Below are 20,447 nucleotides of genomic sequence, written 5' to 3'. Positions count from 1 at the left end.
ATGAAAAATTCATCCGGAACTGATGAGGTATCAGCTAAACTTCTAAAAAACTGTAAAAATGAAATAGTAATACCCCTGACAGACCTCATAAATAAATCACTCTCACAAGGAAAATTCCCAGATAAATTAAAAATAGCTAAAGTCTACCCAAAATACAAAAATGGACCAACGATAGAAAGAAACAGCTACAGGCCAATCTCCCTAATATCAACATTTTCAAAAATAATCGAAAAGATAGTACTAGCCCAACTCCTACACCATCTTCAAGAACACAACCTTCTCAATAGTCAACAGCATGGATTTATCAAAGGCAGATCGACAGCCACAGCCTTAATACAACTGACGGAGCACATACTAGACCAACTAGAAGAAGGCAGCACTTCAACAAGCCTCTTCCTAGATTTTAGTAAAGCTTTCGACTGCCTAAACCACGAACTTCTTCTACTCAAGCTGGAAACACTAGGCGTGAGAGGAAGAGCAGCAGAATGGTTTAAAAGCTACATTAGTAACCGGAAACAGCTTGTGGAAATAGCCTACATAAAGAACAACACTAAGTATAAGGCCCAATCCAAAGCTGTAGACGTGCAAAGAGGAGTACCCCAAGGATCAGTACTTGGCCCAGTCCTTTTCCTCCTTCTCACGAATGACCTACCTAGTTGGATTGGGGAAGATGGACACACCACCATGTACGCAGATGACACGGTTCTCACATTTGCGGACAAAACAATGGAAAATCTGGAAGAGAAAACCAACACACAACTCCAGAGAACAAAGCAATACTGTACCTCCAACGACCTAGTTCTAAACGAAAGCAAAACCGTTCAAATGACTTTCACCACCAAACGCAACAACACAGACATTACAATACCGGGACTACAAACACAAAACACCACAAAATACCTAGGCATCATAATTGACTCCAAGCTATCATGGAAACCCCACATAGACCAGCTCTGCAAAAAGCTAAGTTCAAGTCTCTACGTTATACGTAGGATCAAGCAAGCTTGCAGCCCAGAAGTAGCCAAAGTTGCATATTTTGCTCTATTCGAGTCCCACCTCAGATATGGCATTGCGACTTGGGGTGGAACATCAAAAGGCAACCTGGAAAGAGTTCTCTTAAAGCAAAAAAGAGCAATTAGATGCCTTGCCGACCTGAACTACAGAGACAGTTGCCGAGAAGCCTTCAAGAACCTTAAAATTCTCACATCAATTTCACTCTACATAAGAGAAGTCATTATCCACACCACTAAAACAGCCCAGCCAAGACACAGAGACATACACCAGCACAACACACGACATGCCGCCAATGTTTCCCTCCCACAACACCATCTGAGTCTGTACGAGAAGAAACCATCCTACAAAGGTGCTCTGTACTTTAACAACCTACCAGAGCACCTCAAGAGAGAACAACCCAATCTGCTCAAGAAGCACCTGACAACATGGCTTATGGACCGGCCGTTCTACTCTGAGGATGAATTCTTAAACAATAAGCTACCATGAAAAAAAGAAGAAAAAGAAGAAAAAAATTCTAATTGTAATTGCAAATTACTGTAATAGTTTACGTACATACTGTACATTTTATGTACCTGACGCATGAATGTTCTCTAGGAATATTTCAATAAAGATTTTGTCTATTTGTCTATTTGAAATGAACCATTATCAATTCAGGTATTCCCCAAGAATCAATATTGGACCCTGTATTATTCAATCTGTACATAAATAGCAGACATTCCTATCCCAGAAGACCCCCAGAAACCCTGTATTGTCATCACAATGCTATCTTTTAGCAATATGCAAATATCCAAGTTTTGTATTTTCTGTAATGTTCTATGTACGGACCCCTTGATCGCTTTTACGAGTGGGAACCCTTAGTTCAGCCATAGACAAAAAGAATTAAATATAGACCGTCAGCTGTGCTGCGGTTACCAAAGGTTCTGGTGCACACCGCTGGGAGCGCCACATAGTTATGGCATATGCGATATGTAATTACAAGGCGCTCCCAGCGGTGTGCACCAGAACCTATGGTAACAACATCACGGCTGACAGTCTATATTTAATTCTTTTTGTCTATGGTTCAACTAAGTGGCTGGTTTATTTTACATATAATTTGCTCAGATGCATTCATATTCTAGATATTCTAGATGAATGTTCTGCGAAGTTTTATTACACTGTTTTTTTCTTTCTAAAGATCTAAAGATTTGTACGCGCACAGTGCTTTACAACTTTCCTAAAACTTCAGGTTGTTCATCCAATGTAGCACTTTTTTGACAATTATATTTGTACTACTGTAGTTAATCTTGCTCTCTGTTTTTATTTATCTTTATCTTTATGTAATAACATTGGGATAAATAAACGTATTTCATTCATTCATTCACGTCTAGAATGTTTTACATTATAAACGCTTGGTTTATTTATTGTCATGTGCTTTATCACATTTATATTTTTTTTATATTTTGTTATCTGAAATTTAACAATTTGTTTTCTGTTGCAGGCTAAGCCGTGGAAAAAGTTATCCCAAGCAGATATATACCAACTGAGCCCCTCTGATTCTGGAGTCATCATTAATGGAGGTACATTTTTTGTGGATTCTATAAAATTTTCATTTACTCTGAACTAGGTTTTGTAAATTAGATTAACATTCCAATTACAGTAGAGCCTCTTGCTTATCGGAACGATCTGACCTAGCAAGGTCGGATAAATGGAGAGGAGTGATAACATAGAATGGTAATAAACCATAGAAACATGTTAAAAATTTGTTCTTTGTTTCTCCACCGTTCACACTAATACCAAAACCCTACCCAGGCTGATACTAACCAAAACCCCCGGTCTGTGAGACCCCATTTGAAAATAATGGACCCCGTTTAGAAACACACAAACCGATCCCTGGGCCTGTGGGACCCTGCTTTAAAATACACTAAGCTGGGCTTCTGAGACGGGAATGTTATGAACAGACAACCTGTCATGTGTAAGAAGTAATTCACTCAAATTAATGTTACAAATTTCAGGCATACTGAGAATACTTTGGGAAATTGTGTTAAATAATCAATTCATCTTTAGCTGTACGAACTTTGGTTTACAGGTTCTGAAAATTCACCAATCAAGCAGAGAGCCAACCCTACTTACTCCAGTCACAATGGGATTTCCTCATCTTCTGCAGGTATAATAAATATCGTTTAGGTATAATATCACTTGCCATATCACATGTAATTACTACATTAAATCAGTTAGGAGATTCAAATCGTCTTCATAAATACAGAAGTGCCCAGATGGCGGATGAGGATAGCATGGCAATTGTGTTTCTGGGATTTTTTTCTGCAGATAGGGGATGAGATTTTATTTCGCATATTGTATTGCCATCGCTAATTTATAACTTTGTTGATTGGTTTGAATTTGAATAAACATCAACTGTGTAATCTTTACAATTGGAAGAAAATTTTGACTGAACCATTGATTTGAGCAATATTTTTCTTTTGCTACAGGGACCGGACAATATAATCCCCAAAATGGCTTGACTGGAAACATTTCCTTGAAGACAACTGCTAACGGACCTGGTACGATTTACATTTTTGGCATGTAAATTTTTTATAGACTTGCTCTAGCAAATTCAACTTGTTCAATTTGGTAAGAAAGTATTTTTTAGTAATCACGGTTACATATACCCTCAGTTCAAGCTAGTCTATGCTTGAATAATACCATATAAATTCGGAATTAAATAGTTTTGTCTGTGTAAGACGGCAAAATGCCAAGAAAAAGTTTATGTTGTTTAAAAAACATTTATGTTATTTTTCAGGTACCAGTGGTATAACTGATCAAAGTCAAAGTCTTTTCAGCCACCAATTTATGCGAGTTCCCAAAAGAAGCTTAAGTGATCCTGTTTGGCAATACGATCCAGGTAAGTGTTACCAATGTAAACTGAGACAAAATTTAATCAACTTTGTTTTTAATCTAGTGTTAAATCCTTATGATTGATTGTAAACTTATGATTGTTGCAACGATAGTTATTTGTGTAACTAGTGGTGAAAGTGGCACTTTGCTGCACACGAGAGCAATGTTTACGCCCTAGCCGCAGGCGAGTGCGGAATGATCTCGAGTGCAGCAAAGGCCTTTTTCACTCGTGTTACACATTAAATTTTTCCTACAGTCACTATAAAGCATATAAATAATTAGTCTTTCAAACACTATACAACACGTTTTTAGGTTCAGCTGGCGACACAAATGGTGCCCTAGAGAAAGTAGTACCCGCGGTCCGTATCACTCCGCTATTTTTCCTCGGCAAGAAATGTGCTCCGCGTTTTGAGAATATAGTTCCGTATTTTTTTCTAATTTGAAGTGGTTTCCGCGCCTAAAAAAATGCTTTAAAGGTATTTTCTTGTTTATTAAGATCGTAGGAATGTTTTAAAAACGTTTAAAAGAAAAGTCCAGAAAGTTCAGAAATACCGAAACTATAAACACGAAATGACAGGTTAAATCGTAGTTATAATAGTCAATCAGCTGATCATAGTATTTTTATCTTTAAGTGTTGCCAACCTATTTCCAAGCGTACACGGATTACGTGCATAATAAAACCACGCTGTTTAGTGTTGTTTCGTTGGAATCCTGATGTGCGGCAAAGTATAAACCGTACGGCAAAGTATAAATATGCAGCAATTAGCAGCTTTCTGTACTATAAACAGTACAAGGAAGCCAACTTTGTCGGGTGACTGTAGGAAAAGAATATTGTTAATATGCAAAGCCGCACCACTTCACTACTTTTAGTGCCACATTTAAGTTCTAACAGGGGATTATAACTATTGGCCACCCACCAAGTATATCTCAAGTTAGGAGACAGGTTCCATCGTACAGACTATAGTAAATCGTAATCCTTGGTAAATATAATTTTTTCAACCAAACCATGTAATTTCCAAACAAATCTGACTGGAGGCAATGGCTACATTGAATATTTGCCTCATCTGACTGTTCTTCTATGATCTTAGTCAAATTATTTTTGGTATTTCTCAAAATGTTTCGATACAGTAAATCATCATCAAGTTAGCAGCTTCGGTCCCTTGGATCCAGGTGTGCTGGCAAATCTTTTTCATTCTTGTGTTTCTAGATCAATTGCTGCTGCTCTTCTCTTTATTTGCTACAAATGTCTTTCTTTCAGATTTAGTTACTCTTTAAAGGTCGATCCACACATATCAGTTAAGGAACGTCACAGTTCAGACATATCAGTCACGTCAGTCAACCAAAATATTCTTTAATGGATTTTCTATTGCGTTATCTACACTCATCCGGCGCAGTTCCGTCAGTCGCTCTGTCAGTGTCCGTCAGTCAATTTCAGATTTCTTTCCACCGATATTTTTGGATTGTTTGGACGCCTGACGGACGGTTTGAGGTTAGAAGATAGTGTTTTTTGTTATTTAAATGGTTCCGTTTATTTGAGTACTGTTTGTAACGATCAACACGATGGACGGTGAACATTTGATAGATTATAGGGTTTTAATTTAATATTTTTGTCTGTGACATCACTGTAATTATTAGAGAGGGAAGACTGACTGAACCCACCAACTGATGGGAAAGTTTATTGAGGAAGTCTTGTTTGGGTTTTCACTGATTTTCATCGAATTTCAATGCCACTCTGCCAAGTGTAGTACGCTTTAATCGTTGTTTAGTTAAAAGGTGTCTTGATAAGAATGAGTCGACTGTTTTATTTTTGTAGCGCAATGGTACTTTAATGATTATAATACCAAGATAAATTAACTGTACATTCTACAATCCAGTATATTCTCTAATAGCCTGTGTTGTGCTGTAAGGCAGTCAATAATTCAAATTATTCCACAAACAGCTAATTGGCTTGTCTTTAAAATATAAACGTAATGAGTGTTTCTTGTGTCTGCAACTGCAATGTCTTAAGAGTCTCTACTTTTGTGAATCACCAGTGTGGTTATATTGTGTTGCAGTCAGGGACAGCCAGAACAATCAGGTGGTGTCACAAACTTTCCAAGAGTATGATATGTGGAACTGGAATGGGTTCAACTTGGCTAAGATGATTGGTAAGCATCACTAAGTAAGATAGTGCAATATACAAAAGAATTTTTCTTTATAGTTTGGTACACACATATTCATCTTCAACAGTATTTTTTTCACAATATATAAAGTTATAAAGAGTTTAACCTGTTACTGGTGCATGCTCTACTTTGTTGTCTCTTTCTTCGGATGAAAAGTTCTATAACGTAGTTACGATTTTCAGTATTATTTCTTTCTAATAACACGTACAATGCTGATCAAGAAGTTATTTATTATTTCTTGTAAAGAAAAATTACAGTACCGGTATTAAGGAATTTGACTGAGAAAATATATAGATATTTTATTGAAAATTTACTAAGAGGTTTTATTAAACAATCTAAGCTATAAAAACAGAGAAAAAACACTAGCATTTTTTAAGTAATTAGGTATCGGTGTGGAAAGTGATGAACACTAACACCGAAATAACGAAACAACACAAAACAGCGTGGTTCTATTATGCACGTAATCCGTGTACGCTTGGAAATAGTTTGGCAACACTTAATGATAATGATACTATGAGCAGCTGATTGACTATTATAACTACGATTTAACCTGTCATTTCGAGTTTATAGTTTATGTTCTCTTTTCAGTATTTCTGAACTTATCTTTTAAACGTTTTTAAAACATTCCTACGATCTTAATAAACAAGAAAATACCTTTAAAGCATTTTTTTAGGTGCGGAAACCACTTCAAATTACAAAAACATACGGAACTATTTTCTCAAGTCGCGGAGAACTGAGGAAAAAATAGCAGAGTGATACGGACCGGTGACTACTTTCTCTAGGGCACCTATTTGTGTTGCCAGCTGAACCTAAAAACGTGTTGTGTAGTGTTTGAAAGACTAATTATTTTTATGCTTTATAGTGACTGTAGGAAAAATATAATGTGTAACACGAGTGCAAAAGGACTTTGCTGCACTCGAGATCATTCCGCACGAGCCTTGATATCGTGTGCAGCAAAGTGCCACTTTGCTCACTAGTTACACAAATAACTATTTATTATCATGGCAATATTAATTTTTATGTTTTTGTAGAAGAGGGGCTGTGCAAGGAGGACAATAACGAGCCAGCTAAAACTTCATCCACCCCAACCAACCCTGGAAGTAAGAAATATTAATGTTGCTATCTTTACTTACCACATTCCATAAGACTATCAATTAATCGTTTTCTATTGAATGTGTATTGCAATTTTCTGTTTTTACTGTAAGACTAATTTTAATGCTTAACGTTGACGTTTGTAAAATACCTTCATCAACTGATGAGTTTATGAACAGCTCATCAGCTGTACATTTGATCACTAAATTGTCATCTTTACTGAAGTAGAAAATTTTACCTCTTGGGTTTTATTTTCTTCAAAATTGCAATAATAGTTAAAGCCAATCATCTATCATGGGAGAGTCATTCTTATCCATTTTCAGTAGGTTTCTTAGTGTACTGTCTAAACTTACAAATTTAAAAATGAAATGACACACGATTCTATGCGCTAAGTAATTTGGATTTTATTCATCATTGCCTCCAGGATTGATTGTTAGATAGTATAAAAATAGGTTTATATCTTAATTACGTCATCAATCATAATTTTTAATCTGGATGACTAGTTTCAAAACCACAGTTTTATAGTTGAGCCTCTTGCTTCATAAAATTGTTAGAGCACAATGTCGTCGTCAATGTGTCAATGAACACATGAACACCGATACAATACATCATACATTAACATTAAAATAATGCACTGCCGGCCCTAACACGCACTTTTACGAACTCGATGCAACTTGCATAGCCGGCCGTGCATTATTTTATGTTAATGTATAATGTATTGTATCCGTGTGTGCTATATGTTAACTATTTTTGTATTGACGACAGGGCCGGTTCTAGGAATTTTTCAGAGTTAAGCGAACACCCGAATCAGCGCCACTTAGAATTCCCCCCACCCCCACCCCCCACCCATCACCCCTACAACCCATGAACATTACAGTACTCAACTCTATTTGTGAATCTTTTCCCAAAGATTCTGTGAAGAACTTTTTTATAAGTTTAGGTTAGAAACTTTCAATACAAGACTGTTAATTATTCCCAGAAATTTAACATTTTTACACTTTTACTCATCATATAAACTTTAGCAAAACCAAGGCCACACTAAAAAAAAACAGACAGTAATACTCGTCAAGCATGACGTCACGATAGAAGACGGCAATGACGTAATGTTTGCCGTTTGTGATCAGCTGTCTTGTTTTAATCTTTCCTTGGAAAATAAATAAATAAATACCTACGTCATTGCTGGCTTCTATCGTGACGTCATGCTTGACGAGCATCACGGCCTAAGTTAACAATTTATTTCTATAAATGTGAAAACAATTTTTACAGGATAACTTGGATACGATATAAGTTTTAATGAAGCCTATTACAATGAAATACAGGTGTAGGTAGATGACAAGAGAGGAATTTTTAATTGAACACGTTATACATGTAGAAAACATGAAAAACCAAATTTATTACCTTGACAAAAAGAGTACAAAATTTACAATTTGAACAGTTCAAAAGCTCTTACCAGTTAAAAATTAATTCTTCTAGCTTTGAATTTTGCAAATTCTTTAATTGCTGAGTCCGTATCAATCTGGTTCAGAACTTCATTCTCTATTGCCATAAGTGATAATCCAACCAAGCTCTCCTGTGAGATTGTAGACCTTAAATATGTCTTTATAAGTTTCAACTTTGAGAATGACCGTTCACCACTGGCAACAGAAACCGGCAGAGTTAGAAGAATCCTTAAACTTACAAAAACGTTAGGGAAAGTGCTTACGTAGCCATTGGCTGTAATGTAGCTTAAGGCTTCTGCTGGTGAACCTGCCTTTGTGTCAAACATCTGGGAAAAAACTTCAAGCTCTTTGAAGAGGTCATTGCCATCAATATCTCGTTCTTCTCCGTCACTTAGAATAGTTGACATGCTGATCGCAACTTCGCACTTTCCCAGTCTTTTAGGGAACCAATAGCATACAGAAATTCAAACCCCTTGCTGTGTTCTTCCATTAGGTGAAATCTTTCTTTCAAAGACGCTATTGCAGTGTCTAAAATAACAAAAAAGAAGTTAACTTTGAACGACGTCTTCTCGTCCTGTACAGGCTCATCATCACATTCATATGAGAATTGTTTTTTTTACTTTTCTCGGTCGTACTTTCGTTTCTTTTTCAAACTCAGTCATAACTCCAACTTTTTCCGCAACTTCTTTAGCATCTGTGATCATACTGCTGAACCCCTCATCAGACCTCATTTTCTCAAGGAAGTTTTGGACACTTTTAATGAGTTTCATTGAGCTTTGCAAGTCTGATGTGATCTTTTGCAAAGCTTTACTAACCATATTTATTTTGAAGAGCACCTCATACCATGTAACAACACAACAAACAAACTGAAAACTGTAGCAGCTTTTTTGCAATCCCCAAAGCATCATTTCTACCAAAAGCATCAAGTTTTGTGTCTTGCGAGGCTTCATACGCAGCATCATAAACTTCATCAAGATAATACCTCAGGGGTTGCAAAGCATCAATTCTGCTTTCCCAGCAAGTGTTACTGAGAGGTTTCACTGTAAGTGCTGATACATGGTTTGTAAGAATGGTCCAACGGTGTGTTGAAACAAAAAAAGTTGTAGACTTCTTGAACAACACTAAAAAAGCTAACCGCAGTGCGGCATGCTAGGGCTGCATCATTGACCACTAAATTTAGTGAGTGATTTCCACAAGGTACAAAAAAAGCTCGAGGATTTAAGTCAAGTATCCTCTTTTGAACACCGACATGCTTTCCCTTCATGTTAGCGCCGTTGTCATAGCCCTGCCCTCTCATGTTCTGTAAAGGAATATCTAGTCTCTCCAATTCTTTCAACAGACATTCTGTGAGCCCTTCGCCAGAGGAGTCTTTAACAGGGACAAAACCCAAAAAAAATGTTCTTTTATGGATGCCTCTGGTTTATTTACTACATCGACAAACCTATGGTCATTTGCTCTGTTCTGCTGACATCTGGCGTACAGTCCAAGATAATTGAGTAGTTCTTTGCCTTTTTCAGATCACTTAAAATGCTGTTCTGAATTTGAGTGGAAAGTACGTTAATGAATTCGTTCTGTATTTCTTTACTTAAATAGTGTACTTTTGATTCATTAGTGTGTTCTTCCATAACTACATCAAACTCAGCAATGTGCTCCACTAGTTGAAGAAAATTGCCGTTGTTCTTAAAAAGGGTATCATTTGTACCTCTAAACGCCAAACCTTGCTTTCCAAGAAATTTTACAACACACAACAGCCGTTTTAGCACTTGATTCCAATGTTCTGTTTCTGATTGCAACAGCTTTTCATATTCCTTATCAATAGTTTGATTTGTTGATAACCTTTTGGCCAACTCATACCAGGACTTCATATTATCTCCATGATTAGCCGATTTCTCATGTTCCTTTAAAACATGTGATAAGTTTTGCCAATCCGAGTAACCCTGGTCTCCAGCAAGAACTGATTTCGTTGAAATACCGAATACTTTGCTAGGAAAACAAAATACTGAGTTTTTTCTAGTCAAATATAGCAACCACTCTCTTTGCACCTTTTCTCCATTAGGAAGTGTTCTTGTGTAGTTATTAGGAGTAAACCTTCTACCTTTAGAGTCGATTGGAAAGTCTATGTGTTTGACTTGTACCAGTGGTCTTCCGACAAGAATCTTCCGAGTATCCTGAGTAAGCTGCGATGGCCACTCTCCACAATCGTTAGAAAAAAGGTCGGCTTTCAGAAATTCCTGCAACAATAGAATAAAGTGTTAAATAAATAATTGATATTGTTATAAACGATTATTTTTTTACTCATTTAATGACTCGTAAAAACAAATTCAAAGCCCGTTCCGTTTTATGTTAGAGCGTAAACATTTGTTTTTTTCCCCTGTCCTTTATTGCACTGTAAAAATGTTGAGATTCGCCGAAATGCGGCGGTAATTATTGCAAAGTGGTAATAAAAAAATAGAAAGCACTAGTGTTTCTGTTTTATGTGTTGTAAACGTATTTTTACACGTACCTCTTCAGTTATTTCTTGGCAGTTGTTCGAATTTTCCGTGAATTGTTCTACAGTTGCAGTAGACTCGAGTCCGGTAGGCCTTAAATCTATTTCTGTGGAGGCAGCTCTCTAAAATATACACATGCACATATATACAAAACATCAATAACAAAATATTTGGGTCTTTTGTAGTATATCCCCGCATTTTAGATTTTTTCCCTAAAGCTTGCTTTTTCCTTTATCGATATTTATAATATATGGTCTGCCGGTTAAGTTAGATTAGGATATTTAAAATGAAAACCTTCATAACATACTATAACCTATTCTAACCTTACCGGCAGGCCGTACATTATAATCATCATCAATGCGGGGACATACTACAAAAGACCCAAATATTTCTTAGCACTAAAGCTATAATTGCCTAACCACGAGTCCAGTCTATGACCATTGACATAAACATAACATTAAGTACAGTACAGTATCAAAAATTGCACACCACAAAAATTTCTAATCATAACGACTAGCGAACAGATTTAAGTGTACTACAGTTGGATCGTTGTCATTATTAGGTAAATGCTTAAAACTTACAAAAAAATTACAAACTTCTAGTTACGGTGTCATAGGCTGACTGTTGTGTTTGTGTGAACAGAACATTTAAGGATGAAGCTTATCAGCTGCCTGATACCTGATAGATAGATAAAAAGTTCACAAGATCTCTTTCTTTAACAACGTAATATAAATGCCTAATAAAACGGCAATAAATGCACACTTACCTCCTTCTGCAGTAAAATACTTTCTTGATTATTTTCATTACTTTTGGACTGACTGGACTCGCCACCAGATGATTTCAACAAAAATCTACTCATTGATTTGGCTTGTTTTTTATCTTCCTCTTCCAAATTCGCCTTACGCTTTCTATAATAAGTACCCGACGGTTTCTTTTTTTCTGCCATGGTTTTCTTAGTGGCTTGCAAGATGTTTTACTCATTCATTCAGTGAATAATACTTTCTTATTTAGTGCACTAATTATAAATTAAACTTAAAACCCTCGTAATCAATCACTTATCAAGAATCACGAATCCTCAAAACAATACCGATACGAAACCGATAAGGTGTACGTATACAACTAAAAGAGTGCAATACAATGTAATGCTCAGCTCTAGGAGGGGAGAAGGGAGGGGGAGTTTCTTGTTGTGACAAGTCGCGCTGCGCGCTCGCTTATCTCAAGCATGAGTCACGCACGAAATGAAACCCACAGGCGCCGCGCTGTACGCTGCCGACTGCCGAGCGTCAGCTCACTACAAATAGAAACTGCAAATGGCATTAAATCCTTGAGTTGTAGTGCTGTACAAATGTATACGCATTTTTCAAGTGCTGTTCAGAATAAATGCCTTTATTATTGTGGTGCTTTGAATACTTGAACTCTGAGCAAAAATAAACAAAATTACAATTACGTTGTTCACTAAAAAAAAAAAAAATTATTACGTTGGTGCCACGGGGCCACTTTTTCGTGGCGCCATATGCGGCCGCGTAGTTTGCGTATGGGTTAAACCGGCCCTGATTGACGACGATATTGTGCTCTGAAGATTTTATGAAGCAGGAGGCTCGACGATAAAACCGTGGTTTTGAAACTAGTCGCCCAGACTAAAAATTAGGATTGATGACATAGGTATGTACACCTATTTAATATAGTATATTTACATTATTGTTGTCTTTCAGTTAACTGCAAGGTGGGATTGCCGGGATGTGATTGCAAACTCTCCAAAAACTAGTTGTCTAGGTGGGTCCCTCTTATAATCATTTAACTTCTACTCAGTTCACAAAGCCTTTTAAGAATGCCTCTTGTTACTGGTCAAAGCAAGCAAGCACTGATCTGTGCGTAACTACGTAATCATCAAGAAACTTATCAAGCGCTGTTTGCTACAAGTTAATGCTTTCCTTAACAATAGTACTAATTTAGCAATTTTTCACTTATGCGTGGCTTACTTACCGATCTATTTTTTTATGTAAACAGATTTTTTTTCAGATTAAGTTTGGACAAAAATTATTTCCTCCTGAGGTGTGATCATGAGAAAATACTCAATGCCTTTTATTCATGTCTTTTGTTAAAACAGCTCTAAATTTATTATTTTCATTTTTGTAGTAATTATTTGTTTCTTCTATTGAACAGTTGATTTATATAGCTTTTAAGAACGTACAGTCCAGCTCACATAAATCGTACACAGTAAAGATTTTTAATTAAAATTTTTTTTTGCAGTGTAATGGTGGGCAAAGGGAAATTGTGCAAGTGCTATTGAGCCAAAGACAGTGAGTACCAAATATTTATGTGTATTTTTATACTCCGATCACAAAATTTAGGCGGTTTGAGGGAGGACCATCCCCTCCATCTGACCTCAACTTTGAAACAACAGCCGACAGCTGATAGATTAAGCTAAAAAAGTGGTGTAGGAACACAGGCGGTCCTTCTCAAGGACTGCCTAAATTTTGTGAATGGACAATAATTAAGTTTTTAATTATAAAGTTTTTTTGTAGCTTTAATTACTTTAGTTATTGTTTTGTTCCATTATTTCCTCCTTACATTCACTTTAACCCTAGACAAATAGAATTAAATATAGACTAACGGCATTTCTGAGGTTAGCATAAGTTCTGGCGTCAACCACTAGGAGCGCTGTGTAGTTAAGCGCTATGCGACTACTCGGCACTCCCAGCGGTGGACGCCAGAACTTATGCTAACCGCAGTACTGCTGTCGGTCTATTTTTAATTATATTTGTCTATGCTTTAACTCACTTTAAAGAAGTCAATTTAACTCACTTTAGACAATTGTTTATACTTTATTTCAACAAATATAATAAAGCTAGCTGCTCTCAAACTGTTCATTTAAAGAGAAATATTTAAATGAGTTTCAAGGAAAGGAAATAAACTATTTACAGTGAAAAACAAGTGTATATGAGCATAAATACAGAAGAAAATATCAATCAGTTTTTTGAATATTTATTTAAAATTTCAGCTTAGCCAGTTAACCTAAGAGTTAAATTTGAGGTTAGTTTATTATTTGTTAGTTTAGTTTAATTCCTCCCTTACATTATAAATCAATTCAATTTATTTTAATTTTCCGATAAAACAGGTTTACTGTACTCGATCAAAGAAACCGTAGTATCTATAAACCTAAAAATTATTTCAAGGTTTTATAAGTTCACTTATTTAAGGAGGGCGAGGGTTCGGTAGAGGTTAGTAGGAGACTTATAATCACATAGAGTTGGGAACTGGCTATGGAACAGTGGCGTGTTGGGCCCGCTGCACATTGGAGCGAGACAAGGTGCAGGCATTGAGCAGAAGCTGCGCGCAGCCTCCGCGCAGCACAGCTGCAGCCTCTGTCAGGCCTCCGCGGCGTTGTAGTTAAAATACAGTTTTCCTGCAATTCGCTCGCACCTGCGTTGATTTTCTAGTGTTTTGTGAGTGAAAGATATAGTAATGGAGCATTTAATTCAAATGGCTTTATGTTGTTGAACATTGCATTCCTTTCCACTAATGCCAATTACCACTAATTCAATTAAATTATGGATTTCATCAAACTGTTGTTTTTGTTTACATCAAAATATTCTCTAAAAGACAGGTCTGGCAGTTCAGTAGTTAAGCCATGCAGAGTATGTTTTAACGTTTCATGACATCACATTACCAAAAATTCTTTTTGATGTTTTTGGACAGTGAATAGAATAAAACTAAATATATTTGTCTAAATATATTTTAAACCCACAATCAGAATCAGTAAATGTCCAAACAATCTTCCTCATTCGTGACAGTAGTACCAAAGCTAGGAAACCACTGCCCGCCTCGCTTCAATGTGCGGTGACACAAAAAGTCCTCGCTCTCGCCTGCACCTTGCCTCGCTCCTATGTGCGGTGGGACTTAGGTAGGACGGATGGCATTGGTCTAACATTTAAACAGATTGCTCGGTCACAACCAGAGCTTGTAAAGACTTAAATTTAAACACATCCCTCTTAGATTAAGCGAATTGTTATTCACTGAATTTTAACAAAACAAAAAAAAAATCACAAAATGGCAGATTTATACTTAGATGTATTTTTTATTTATTTTTATGTACGGTATATGGAACTTATTCTTATCAACTTTTATTAGTTATTACAGTAATTATTATTTTTAAGTATTGAAGCATTATGGAGAACGGACACAGTTTCTTCAATAAACTAGAGTTTGTAGAGTTATTTCTTTTGTAACAGATTTTTTTTTGCTTCAGGTGTTACTTTGCAACAACACATTCTTTCGCAACACATCATTGCTACTTCGCTTCACATCATTATTACTTTGTTTTCATCTTTCAACTTCTTCTTTAGCATGTTGAATGCATTTGTTATCACTTACTTTATCAATTTTTCACTATATTCATTATTGCTTCAGCATTTTAACATGTATCACTAATTGCACACGGTATTATCAAATTTGATTAATTGAATTGATTAATTGGCTCAGCACTTTTTATGTATTTTTATTTGAATTATTGAATAATTCTAAGCATCTTAATTGGATTGATAAAACGGTATACATTTTAGTTGCTTCTTTTTGTGTGTGTTAGCATTAGCTAATTTGATACAATGGTTTAACATGTGAAACCTCGATAACAAGTTCCTCATCTATCAAATAAGATTTGTAATCGAGGCTGGATTACTTTAGAGGTTGCGATGATATGAGATTATGGGGTGACATAAAATCAACTGAATTTGAAAATATACATTAATTGGCTATCAAGGGGGGGACAATAACTTGATGTTATCGAGGTTCTACTGCATTTTCTTTTCATATTGTAATTAAATTGTTCGGCAGTTGCGAACAAATTTTCTTTACATTTGTTTTAATTTCATGTACTTTGTTTCTTGACTTTGTCTATCTTTTTATCTTTGTATTCTCTCTTAAAATATTTTGTGTGCATTCACATTTATGTCTTTTCTTTCATATACATTTTAGGCTACAATACTGTATCTCTAATTTGTATTTTATATTTTTATACTCTTTTCTAGCTTTTTATCTTTGTATTCTCTCTTAAAATATTTTGTGTGCATTCACATTTATATCTTTTCTTTCATATACATTTTAGGCTACAATACTGTATCTCTAATTTGTATTTTATATTTTTATACTCTTTTCATATCTTGGATATTAATACTTACTTTATAAGCTTTTATATGATTTCATAAAAACTTTTGGAATAAAACATGTTGGAATAAAACAACTTGTTGTGATATTTGTTGTATTTTAGAACCCTTGTCTTAAATAATTGAGTTTAGAAAATTGGTGCTTTCCAATTTAAATTTCCGAGTTTTATGTGTAGACAAAATAAAAATAATTATCATGGTTGCATTGAAATTAGCCACCAAAAGAATTTGCCAGCTTTTCAATCAGCTAAACTAAATTAGTATCCACTAACTATCTCCAGGAAGCAAGCTGGTCTAGTGGTTAGAGCTCTGGACTTTGGTTCCTGAGGTCCCGGGTTCAAATCCCACCAAATCACTAATGGGTTTTATCAAAATGATAATGCCGGATCCCTAGGTCTAGCCTGATGTGAAAAACAATCCCGGGCTCGTCCCTAGAGTCCTTGGAAAAAATCTCCACTTAGCTCGTCAATAACCCTTATCATGCTAAATGGGTAAACAGTGAGTGTAGCTTTGATAATGTATTGGGAAAATCACATACGTTGCAACAAATTTCAAACCAGAATTGCACAAATTATTATTGTAGCATTAACATCACTATTACTAGGCAAACACTATGTACAGTCAAGCAGCTAATCAAACTATAAACATAAAAGTTATACAGGCTAAACATAAATTTTTACAGTCAATGTAAATAAATTATTTGGCTCATCTTATTGTCAGCATTGTTTCAAACACAGTGGGGCTGTAAGGTTTTTACCTGCACTAATTAAGCTACAACTATGAAGGAAGAGGTTTATGTAAAAATAGATTGTCTACAGGGCTACTTCCATTGTGCTCAGCCATTAGATCCTACACCTCTTATGTTAAGCAGACTAAACAACCGTTCGCTAGGAAACGTAATGTGAGACAGAAAACTTCCCCCACTCTGAATACGTAAATCACATCTATCAGCAACTTTCTGAGATGAAAGTAAGATAACATTCAACAGAACAGTGAACAGTCAACAACACACAAACATATAAAAATTAGTTTGAGGGGGGGCGCGAGCCCCCCCTAATGAGACCCACATTAATCACAGATGGTGGGACCAAGTGGAAAAAGAACTGGGAAGAAGGAAGGAAGAGGCAAGAGATAGAGAGGAATGGAGGCAATATGTTCGGGAAGCCATGTCCCGCTAGGGTACTGTAGACATAACAAGAACAAAACAACCTGCGCAGAAACGAAAAGCTCACGTGCTTCGCGTCGGTGGTGGCGTACCATTCAATCCTGCGCGGCTCGAAACGGCCCAGGGTTCTTTTGTTTCTGGTATTACTATAATGGCCATAGCAGTAAGTCAAACCAAATCAAAATATCTTTAGGGGAACTCGGGGCGGAACGGGATACTTATTGTTTACATTACCATACACAGTGTAAGGTGTATAATAAATATGACTTAAAGGTAAAAAACGAAATCTTATTTTATTTAGTACAAAACAGTAACATTAGTAAAGGTTAAATTTGTTTATTTCATTTTTATTTTTTTATTTTAAATAATGTTTACATATTTCCCGTTCCGCCCCACCCATGGGGCAGAATGGGATTTTCCTGTGGGGCAGAATGGGATATAGGGAATTAAATGAGAAAACATTTAGTGAGAAAACAAACTAAAATGTAAATATACATTTAGTTTTAGATTCAAATGTAAAGAAAACAAACTTTGTTTTGGTTTATATCTTTAATTCTGAAAAGTATTTATTTACATGATTACATCACAATATTAAATTCATCAACATGAAAGCAATTCAAAATTCATATCTTCATCCGGACGAGAGACTTAGTTTTTGCAGCCATGCCAAACACATTTCAAGTAAACTCAGTTCTGGAATTTTTTAACCGCTTCAACTGCTTCTGTCATTGATTCTTCATCGCATTTCTGTTGATCAGTTTTTCTGGTATAATTTCTCACACTCTGGAATAGTAAGACAACACTTACTTCATATGCTTGCAACAAAAACATATTGGGGTAGAACGGGATACCAATACATTCTATGCCCTATCCCGTTCCACCCCGATAAGACAGTTTAGGTTATCAAATTATGCTGGATTCAAAAGACGTCTATATCACCTTAGAATATTACTAGGCTAGAGCTGAACAAGCATACTGTAAGAAAATATGTCAGTAAAAGCTACAAACTTGATATTAAATAACTTACCTTACGCAGAAAACTGCTAAAAGTTGTAAAAAGTTGATGAAATACCCATGTCACAACAGTTCAGATGCGTAACACTTTTCCAATAGAACCAAGATCGCCTCCAAGGCTGCCTTTTGAGTTGAATAGTAAGTAAAACGCTTCACTACTAGGTGAACTACTACTACTAGGCACCATACAACAAAAATAATACAGCTATCCCGTTGTGCCCCGACTTCCCCTATTCACTTTATACATTTTACATACATGAATAGTTCCAAAACATACAAAATTGGCTATACAATTTAATCTAAAAGACTTAACCATTCAATTTGACAATTTATTTTAGAATGGATTTTTGGATAGCTAATTAATTTTTGATTTAGAAACTCACCTATACTATAGGGAGCCAGATTTATTAAGAATGATTTTAGTTTCTTCAAAAAATTTGGTTTGTTTTGATCTTTTTTTATTAAGGCAGGCAAAATTCTTATGAGTAAATTGCCGATATACGAAGGCTTAGTTTTTGAAAGTTTCAGCCGATGATGACTTTTTACAGTAAGATTTTTCCACCTTGTATTGTATTTATGGGATACTTCAGTGTTTTTATCTTTATAAACATGCTGAATAGTTTTAAAAATATACAAACCATACACTCAATAATTTTCATTTCTTTTAAAATACTTTTTCACCGAATTCCTACTCTTAAATTTTACAATAACTCTAATGGCCTGTTATTGTAGTTTCAAAACCCTTTTAAATTTTATTGTGCTGTCCCACCATAAATTTCAATTCCGTAGCCAATATGACATTCTATAAAATGGTATTTCAATTTTTACACAGCTTTATCACAGAGATAAGCCATTGATCTTAAACAAACAAGCCTGAGTTAATTTTACCAACCAAATACTTAATATGTTCATTCCAATTTAGATGTTCATCTATTATCAACCCTACAAATTTGGTTGATTTCACTTGATTGATTGGGTTATTATTTTGAGTAATTTTAGTGGTTTGATCTTATTTGTATAAAATAGAACAAAATTTGTTTTTGTATTTAGTGTTAACTTGTTGTTCGTTAAGAATTGTTCATTTATATTTGAGCTCCAATTCAGTAGTAGAATTTTTATATTTTCTGTTATTTTATGGGAATATCACAATTAACATTTTTTTATGAAAAAAAACACCTGGATATATAATGAATTAGTACCACCATATCAAATCTCATCAAAATCGGACGTCAGGTATGGTATATGGCTCTGTACACATCTACACACAGACACAGATATCACTTCAAAAACCACTTTTTGGGTTCAGGGGGACCCAAAATGGATATATCCACTCAAAACTCATTAAAATGCTGACAAAAAAGATACTTTCTCCATATACTCCATATACCTTGCTGATCGAAGACAGGCAGTTTGCATAGGCAATACCTGGTCCTCTGTCCTATCCACTAACTGTGGAGTACCTCAGGGCTCAGTATTAGGTCCTCTCCTGTTCCTCATTGCCATCAATGACCTGCCCTTCAGCCTCAACTGTGAAGCATATGTGTATGCAGACGATACCACCATTCTAAGTAAGGGTGCAGATGTAACGCAGCTTGTAGCTGCAGTGGAAAGTAGCCTAAGTTTGACCTCTGAATGGTTTGCAGCAAATAAATTCCTTGTCAACGAGGACAAAACACAGTCTATGCTATTTAGCTTGCGGCCTATACCTCAAATGGAGGAAACTATAAAAAACAACTCAAATGTTAAGATTCTTGGAGTAATTGTTGATCCCCAACTAACTTGGAACTCCCAGGTACAACATATATGCACAAGACTGAGTAGGCTTACTTTTTTATTTAGAAAATTAAGGAACCTTCTGCCTCTAAATCATCTCAAAAATGTTTACTTTGCACTTGTCCAGTCAATTCTAAGCTACGGGATAATCCTTTGGGGAAATAGTTACCACATCAATGATGTTCTTGTTGCCCAAAAAGAGATTATTAGAACTATATTTACCTAACAAAGATCAAAATGAACATTGTAAACCATTATTTATTAAC

At 35.6% G+C, this 20,447-nt stretch overlaps 1 protein-coding gene across 1 annotated transcript; it reads left to right on the top strand.

Annotated features, from left to right (window-relative positions):
• Nucleotides 1-1,822: 1,822 nt before the first annotated feature.
• Nucleotides 1,823-16,068, top strand: LOC129003808 (uncharacterized). Its single transcript, XM_054432121.1, has 10 exons — nucleotides 1,823-1,831; nucleotides 2,492-2,570; nucleotides 3,080-3,157; nucleotides 3,480-3,551; nucleotides 3,791-3,892; nucleotides 5,940-6,032; nucleotides 7,079-7,147; nucleotides 12,780-12,840; nucleotides 13,318-13,367; nucleotides 15,317-16,068. Exons 1-8 carry the CDS (start codon nucleotides 1,823-1,825, stop codon nucleotides 12,830-12,832), a joined length of 555 nt encoding a protein of 184 aa, XP_054288096.1. The 3' UTR covers nucleotides 12,833-12,840; nucleotides 13,318-13,367; nucleotides 15,317-16,068.
• The last annotated feature ends 4,379 nt before the right edge of the window (nucleotides 16,069-20,447 follow it).

The sequence above is a fragment of the Macrosteles quadrilineatus genome, unplaced genomic scaffold, assembly GCF_028750875.1.
Source record: "Macrosteles quadrilineatus isolate MER2022 unplaced genomic scaffold, UCM_ALF_1.0 Scaffold_1__1_contigs__length_201487025, whole genome shotgun sequence".
Classification (NCBI taxonomy): domain Eukaryota; kingdom Metazoa; phylum Arthropoda; class Insecta; order Hemiptera; family Cicadellidae; genus Macrosteles; species Macrosteles quadrilineatus.
Note: the sequence above shows the minus strand (reverse complement) of the source record. Positions and strands in the feature narration are given on the sequence as shown.